The sequence below is a fragment of the Onychostruthus taczanowskii genome, unplaced genomic scaffold (assembly GCF_017590055.1).
Source record: "Onychostruthus taczanowskii isolate IOZ18803 unplaced genomic scaffold, ASM1759005v1 scaffold210, whole genome shotgun sequence".
Lineage (NCBI taxonomy): Eukaryota > Metazoa > Chordata > Aves > Passeriformes > Passeridae > Onychostruthus > Onychostruthus taczanowskii.
The window spans coordinates 160,133-168,774 of record NW_024499352.1 but is presented as its reverse complement, the minus strand read 5'-3'; the positions used below and the strand labels follow the sequence as shown (position 1 = coordinate 168,774).

General features: G+C 42.2%; 1 protein-coding gene across 1 annotated transcript; it reads left to right on the top strand.

Moving 5' to 3' along the window:
- Positions 1-3,885: 3,885 nt before the first annotated feature.
- Positions 3,886-8,173, top strand: GDF5 (growth differentiation factor 5). The gene is made up of 2 exons (XM_041404509.1): positions 3,886-4,519; positions 7,283-8,173. The coding sequence occupies exons 1-2, from the start codon at positions 3,886-3,888 to the stop codon at positions 8,149-8,151; spliced, it is 1,503 nt and encodes a 500-aa protein (XP_041260443.1). The 3' UTR covers positions 8,152-8,173.
- Positions 8,174-8,642: the final 469 nt, after the last annotated feature.

The window sequence follows — 8,642 nt, the reverse complement described above, 5'->3', positions numbered from 1 at the left end:
CCGTGACAGTGAATGCTTCATCACTCACATTCTGTTTTGTTTTGGTGGGTTTTTTTTGATTTTTTTTTTTAAGAGGTGGAATAAATGAATTGCCAACAAAATTCTCTTTGGTCAGCATCAGCGAAGTAATTTGGGATCTCGGAATCTCTCAAATCTGGAACCATTTAAACATGCTTCTATTGCAAAAATGAACAATACCTATCAAAGGGAGCTTAGGCCAATTAACATTGTATACCAAATGGAGGGACTCTGTTAGTGAATAGGCTTGAAGAAGCTTAAAACAAACCCTGAATTTCTCTAACTGGTAGCAGGCAGGGGTACCAAAAATTAGGAAAAAAATTAATTTCCACTTAATTCAGAGTTGGGGAAATTAGGTACATCTGTGGAATCAAGAAACAAAAATAACACTCCCACTCAGGATATTCCATGTTTCTATGATTCTGTGCTTTGTAGTTCACTACTGTTCACAGATGTAGCCAAGTTTCTTAATAACAATGACACAATTATTTCATTGGACTTCCAATTTTTTTATTTAACATCACAACATTGTAGCACAGTGTTTTAAATTATGCCACCTTCACATGGAAGTGGAAACATCATTAAATTTGTTTTGCTCCGGCCCAAGATAAGCAAGTTTTAATTATAACATCTTAATTATAACAAGTTTTGTGTAATTATTTCCTCTTGAAAAGCACAGAGCTGTTAAGTTCCTTCCTAAATTGTAACTTCACACTTTTAAAAAACAGTTGCCCAAGTGCAATGGTGCAGAGGTCTAAATCCTCCCAGAAACAGAATGATAATTAGTTTCAATAAGCAAAACAATGTGACAGCAAATGGCTTAATATATGGAGTTAACTCAATCTTGTAAGTCCTTTCTGGAAATTAGTCCACCTTGGAAAGGACAATGAATTTCCTGATAGATCACTATAAAGGCTTCCATGTGCAGCTTCAACTGCAAGTTTGCAGCAGAGAGCAAATTCTAACTCTTGGCATCACATATGCAATGGAGCTGCTCATCCTGAGGGAATGACAGTGTTTTCAACACTATGAAATCTTCCTCTGGCTCCCCAGAGTGATCCCTTCCTCTAGACCATGCTGGACATCCAGAAGGGCTGAGATTAACTGAAGGAGGCATCACAGCTCATGTAGGCATAGCGTCAGGATCTGGAGAACAGGAGGCAAGGCACTTCCAGGGAGCAGGGACACAGGTGGCCCTCCCTTTTCAAATCCCTACCCACACCGTGTGAGGGAGGAGCTGCTGTCACAGAACAGGCTCAGAAGGACAGGTGGGCTACATGGACCTGGCCACTCGAGGGTGCACAAGAGTGTGCCTGGCGGTGAGCAGCGAGAGGCTTGGAACACCACTTCCACTGTGTCCTGTATCCAGAGCCTCACCAGCAGGAGGGTTTCTAGCTACATATTGAACATATCAGTGGAGTTTGAGTTTAGCCAGCTGGAATGACTCCACTTAGGTGTAGGGTTCATGGAAACCCCCAGTCTGTGGGTCTTGTTCAGGGTCAGCATTCCACTCTGCGGTCTGTGGGGCTCAGTGCACTCTACAGCATCTGAGCTCCTGTGGTTCCAAGCACTGGGATGGCATTTGCTTCAAGAGAGACTCTTTTAAAAAGGAAGATTAGTTTGCACACCTTGTTTTGCTTGCTTTTCCTTTTCTTTCTGTCTAACTCTCTTCAGCCCACTAAGATTTTTTTAAGCTCAGACATGTAAATATTCTTTGAGCATATCAATGATCATGCTTTAATTTGATTTACTAAGACAAGGCCCATGTAATCACATTGTCCAACCTCCTGTTCTTTCACGTCCCATCTCTTAAATCTGTTTGCAAATCTCAGCCAAGTTTGATAGAGCAAATGACCTTTTAAAGATATTAAATTCTTAAAAGCATTGTGAAAACTGGAAGCTGGATAGATTAAAAGTGGAAATTCAACATTTAGCTACTTTTGTGACTTACTGGCAAGCTGATAAATACCCACAAGGTGCAGAACCAGACACAGCACACCACCCAGCAGAAAGGTGGGAAGTATGGGAAGGATAAAGTGATGGCATGGCTGGGAGGGCCATGGGATGCTGTGGAGTGACTGCTGGGGAATGGTTTCACCAGAGGTGACTCTCAGGAGAAGCTGCTTTATTTTGTAGGGAAATATCAAAATCACAACTGACATCAGAGGAAGGGTCTTCAGATCAAAATCAGGAGGAGGATCATGATGTGAATCTACCTTATCTGTGACATCTGTAAAATCACTGAACTCTTCTATCCTTCAGTTCCTCCATCAAAACAAGTGAAGCATTCAGAGCTCCTCATGTCATGCAGGTTGTCATTTCTGAAAGCAGTTCAGTGTTTCTGATACTGGTCAGGGTGGGTGGGGAATGCTAAGCACACACAGAACAAGCTAAAAGGTGGTGCACCTTTTTCCTTTCATCTTAACTCGGAAAGAAAAGAAATTGCAGGAGAAGGACTGGGCTTAGCATCAGTGTAAAATGAGAAATGGGTCCCAGTAATCCCTGCTGAGTCCAGCACAGTGCCTCCTTTCCTGAAGGCTCGTTTAGAACAACAGTTCGTTTTTTGCAGGTTATGAAAGACACACTTGGCTGACAGCTGCAGGACAGCCCTGACAGTGAGGAGCGCTGGTTTTCACCTGCAGCCTTCTTGGGGCCCCGGGGTCAGCAGCTCTTGGACATTTTGCGTCTAAAATTAAAACAAAGGCTGCTGTTCAGCAGTCTCGGAGGAAAGACGGGGTTCGGCCTGTCTCCAGCTCCCGAGTGGCTGTGGAGAAGGAAAAGAAGGAGGAGGAGGAGGAGGAGGATGGCTGCCTGCAGGGTGCACTGCTGCCCCGCTGCACCGCGCCCGCCCCGCGGGGCATCCCCTCCGGCAGGAGCTGCTTCTCCAGCTGGGCTGACACGGGTTTTTTTAAGCACAGCAATAAATAAGCCAAAATACACTGACTGCGGGCACGGCCCTGTTGAGTTTGTGTAAAATTAAATGTTACCCTCGTTAAGCGCCTGTGTTGCAGCGCAGCCCTTCAGTCACGGGGGGACGGAATGAAGCCACTGTTAAGGTTCTCTGAAAAAAGAGCTACATGAATTATTTCTAAATTAGTTTATGTATGTGTCCAGTGGACTGTGTGACAGCTCTCAGTTGTTGATCTTGCAGTTTGTCCTGTCTAAATGTGAAGTTCATCGAGGGCTGAGGCAGAGGTCATACTGCCACTTGAAAAGGCATCCTCTGGAGTTTTGAGCCTGTGGAGCTGTTTCACATGAGGCAGAGTATGACTCATGCTAATGAAAAGGGTAAAGAAGATTTTTTTTTAAGAAATATATCGCAGTTAAATTAGTTTAGACAGCATGACATCAGAGAGTAATTAAATAGGTTTGTTGGAATTCCGTTTCCAATTCCAGAGTTCAGGTTTGTAAAAGATTTCTGAGCACCTGCAGGCCTCTGTGTGTGAAATATTTTCACTGGAAAGGATTCAAAACTCAAAACTTTAAAAAAACCTTTTAACACAGAGGCAGCATTACGCCATTCTTCCTTCTTGGAAAAAAAAAAAAAAAACCCTCGGATTTAAACAAGACTCCTTCAAGTTTTCAGTCAGTTTTACAGAAGAAAACGAGGTGGTAAACTTTCTCTTTTCAAGAACAAGTTCTTTATAGCTGCTAACTAAAGTCAGGGGAGATCGTATCTGAGTACATGAGCATTTCCACTATGGGACTGGATACAAGTATTGAACAACGATATTTGAAATGTTTTAATCTCAAAAGAAAACCATTTTTGCTAACTTTGGTTTTTAATTTCTTTTATGTTTTCTTCTGCCAAACTGGAGGAACCTTTTCTGATTTTTTCTTTAGTGGCATTCAGAGGAAGACCAGAGGATGAAAATCCTGCATTTTCTCACTTTACTGCTTTGGCATTTGACTTGGCTGTCTCTGGATCTAGTTCCTGGAGCGCTGAGTAATTCTGAAGCAGGCCAGGGTAATCCAGGATCTAAACTAGGTTTTTTGAAAGCAGAAGGAAAGGAGAGGAACCCCTCCGCACGGGCAGGTACATTGAGGACTGCAAGCCATGGATACAGTGCTGGGACCTCAAAGGCCAGGACTAAAAGCAGTGCTGTTCAGGCTGGAGCTCTGCTGGCCAAGAATGATGACTCAAAGAAGGTTCCCTCAAGAACAGCAGCCATGGAGGGCAAGGTAGGACATCTCCCCGGCAGACCTTCTGGAGTAAGGACAGTGACTCCAAAGGTTCAAAATCTTAGCAGCAAGGTGGCTTTGAAAAAAACTGGCACAAGCAGTACTGACACTGATTCTTTCAAAACCAAAAAGACTAAAGAGCCTGTAACCCAGAGGGAAGCTAAGGAAACTTTCCGACATCCCCCGATAACGCCACATGAATACATGCTCTCTTTGTACAGGACTCTCTCAGATGCAGAAAGAAAGGGTGTTAATGGAAGTGTAAAACTGGAGGCTGGACTGGCCAATACAATAACCAGCTTTATAGACAAAGGACAAGGTAAGAAAGGAGCTTGTGTGTGAGTGAGTGTGAACAGAGAGAGATGTCTGAGTGTGCTTATAAATGCAGAGAGTATTGGAAAATAATCATACTTTGGTAAAGTCAAATAGCTCTTTTTAATGTACATGAAATCTCACAACTTTGCTGCAGATTTTGTCCTCCTGCCTTATCTTGGAAAACTCATTTACAGGCAGAACTAGATGGTTGTGTGGCAGCCAAAGAAAACATTTAGGAAGTATTTTAGATGCATATTGTGGAAAATCAATCAGTCTTTGAATGCTTAGGTGTTTAAAAACCTTTCACATTTTTGTCTTATTTTCTTTCTAGCTAGCTGGAAACTTGCTCATGGAAACAGCTAATGTTAAATTGTAGTGTGCCTAAAAACATATAATATGCTAAGAACAGAGCTATTCTGTCAAAGAACCCCAGTCTGGTTTGTTCAAGGTAGAATTGTGAGGAACTACACTGCAGACCCAGGGGTCATTATGCTGTGGGGTGGCTGTATCTGTGCTACCTTAAAAGTTTCAGATAGCACCAAGGAGCCCACAGCTCAGCACAGGCTACCAAGGGTAATAACATCCAGGACTCCAGAACTTGCAGCTTAACATTCCTGTTCCAAACACTTCTGGAAATTTGGGCTAGTATCTGCTTTCACAGGAGAAATAATCAGCCTCCCAGTGAATAATGTTCACCTCCCCACCCTGCTTTGGGAGCCCCATCTTGCTTCCAGTGACACTGCTAAGAGTTTTGTCACATTCTCAAGGAAGCAACACAGCTGGTGAAGGAATTGTGATGAAAGACTCACCAAGACTGGATTTGTTTGCCATCTCTTCATTGATAGCTTGGCTGCTGGGAAGGGGGGATGCACTGCTCACAAGTGCTGCCTTCATGTTCCCAGCTTGCCACTGGAAGGCTCTGTTAATATCACCTCACTGGAATGAATATGGCTCAGCCATATTCTTTAACACCTGAAGCAAGTGTATGTAAAGTCAGGATAAAGAGAGGAATTTTTTTTTCTGCCCAGTTTGAAAAATTGTGAATTATGTGGGGTTTAGTTAATTAGACAATTATCTTTATCTCTGGAAGTTCCTGGGGATGCTGGTTTTAAAGGACTAATTCACTGTTTCATCATCTAAGGGTAAATCTGCTCATGTTTGGAGCCAGCATAAGGCCTGGCCACCGCTGAAGCTCTCTTTCAGTAATTTAAGTAGGATATGAGTGGTAAATAGGTCCTGTGAATGCTCAGCACTGAAAAAGTATTATATTTATATATTATTATATATTATTATAATATATCTCCTGCCTTATCTTGGAAAACTCATTTACAGGCAGAACTAGATGGTTGTGTGGCAGCCAAAGAAAACATTTAGGAAGTATTTTAGATGCATATTGTGGAAAATCAATCAGTCTTTGAATGCTTAGGTGTTTAAAAACCTTTCACATTTTTGTCTTATTTTCTTTCTAGCTAGCTGGAAACTTGCTCATGGAAACAGCTAATGTTAAATTGTAGTGTGCCTAAAAACATATAATATGCTAAGAACAGAGCTATTCTGTCAAAGAACCCCAGTCTGGTTTGTTCAAGGTAGAATTGTGAGGAACTACACTGCAGACCCAGGGGTCATTATGCTGTGGGGTGGCTGTATCTGTGCTACCTTAAAAGTTTCAGATAGCACCAAGGAGCCCACAGCTCAGCACAGGCTACCAAGGGTAATAACATCCAGGACTCCAGAACTTGCAGCTTAACATTCCTGTTCCAAACACTTCTGGAAATTTGGGCTAGTATCTGCTTTCACAGGAGAAATAATCAGCCTCCCAGTGAATAATGTTCACCTCCCCACCCTGCTTTGGGAGCCCCATCTTGCTTCCAGTGACACTGCTAAGAGTTTTGTCACATTCTCAAGGAAGCAACACAGCTGGTGAAGGAATTGTGATGAAAGACTCACCAAGACTGGATTTGTTTGCCATCTCTTCATTGATAGCTTGGCTGCTGGGAAGGGGGGATGCACTGCTCACAAGTGCTGCCTTCATGTTCCCAGCTTGCCACTGGAAGGCTCTGTTAATATCACCTCACTGGAATGAATATGGCTCAGCCATATTCTTTAACACCTGAAGCAAGTGTATGTAAAGTCAGGATAAAGAGAGGAATTTTTTTTTCTGCCCAGTTTGAAAAATTGTGAATTATGTGGGGTTTAGTTAATTAGACAATTATCTTTATCTCTGGAAGTTCCTGGGGATGCTGGTTTTAAAGGACTAATTCACTGTTTCATCATCTAAGGGTAAATCTGCTCATGTTTGGAGCCAGCATAAGGCCTGGCCACCGCTGAAGCTCTCTTTCAGTAATTTAAGTAGGATATGAGTGGTAAATAGGTCCTGTGAATGCTCAGCACTGAAAAAGTATTATATTTATATATTATTATATATTATTATAATATATAATTATATCATAATATATATAATATATATTATAAAATATATATTATTTTATAATAATCACAACTAACCACAATTTTGAAGGTAGAAAATGCCCCCTGGTGAAAGAAAGGAGATTTCTACAAGGCATACTCAGAAACTCATTTCGCTCATGAGTCCCTGAGTTCTTCTGAGTCCCTGCATGGGTCTGATCCCTTAGGCAAAAATTGTTTTTTCTGTTCAGTGGGCTAATTTTGAGGCTTATAAGCAAATATGAGGAAAACCATTAAGAACTGAATAAGTGATATTGGTCTGTGCTTGATATACATTTAAAAATCTGTGTGCTTTTTTTAGATGAGCGAGCACCAACTATAAGAAAACAAAAATATATTTTTGACATCAGTGCATTAGAAAAAGATGGTTTGCTGGGAGCAGAGCTTCGAATATTGAGAAAAAAACCTTCTGATACATGGAAGTCTCATTCTTCTGGAAGAACTTCCCAAGTAAAATTATTTAGTTGCTCTACAAACAGACAAGCCTCAACACTCTTGGACTCCCGGACTGTCAGCATCACTGATACACCCAAGTGGGAAGTGTTTGACATCTGGAAACTGTTCAGAAACTTTAAAAATTTGGTTAACTTGTGTTTTGAACTGGAAACTTTTGACAGGGGGAGAGCTGTTGATCTCAGGAGTGTGGGATTTAATAGAACAGGAAGACAGGTCAATGAAAAGGCTCTGTTCTTGGTGTTTGGGAGGACGAAAAAAAGAGACTTATTCTTCAATGAAATCAAAGCTAGATCCGGCCAAGATGACAAAACTGTTTATGAGTACTTATTCAATCAGAGGCGGAAGAGAAGAGCTCCTCTAGCAACACGGCAAGGGAAGAGGCCCACCAAGAACCTGAAGGCAAGGTGTAGCAGAAAAGCCCTCCACGTGAATTTTAAGGATATGGGCTGGGATGACTGGATAATAGCCCCTCTGGAGTATGAGGCGTATCACTGTGAAGGGCTCTGTGAATTCCCCCTCCGATCCCACCTGGAGCCCACCAACCACGCAGTTATCCAGACTTTAATGAACTCGATGGACCCCGAGTCCACGCCCCCGACTTGCTGTGTCCCAACCCGGCTGAGCCCCATCAGCATCCTTTTCATTGACTCTGCAAACAACGTGGTCTACAAGCAGTACGAGGACATGGTGGTGGAGTCGTGTGGCTGTAGGTAGCAGAACAGTTGCTCGTGTGAATATGTTATGAAAGGTAATTTGACACATTGGACATAACTTCTCCTCAAACAAGGTTAACTAGATTTCTTACCCCTAGGGTAAGTATGTTTACAAGGATGTAGCAATAAATCCAGTGTTTCTGTGTCTCTCCATGGACATATTTCAGTAGCATTTGGATGCTGTCACACAGCTGGATTTAAGGCTGTGTGCAGCTGGCAACACAAGACTGACTCTAAGTGAAGTCCATGACAGAGAAGATGATACCTGTACACCTTGAGATCTCTTGCTTTTAGCCTCGAGGCAGTGGATAGAGATGATATCAGTGCACTGTGGATATGACCTGTTTGTTCCTTGAACATTGTTCTTGAGAATGAATTTCTGTCTGATTCCCATGTGCTTTGTCCATTCATACATGTGAGAAAAGAGTCCCAATGTTGAGAAGAGTTGTGTTCTGGTGTGCCCCCCTCTTGGTGTAAATAGTTGCACTGTAA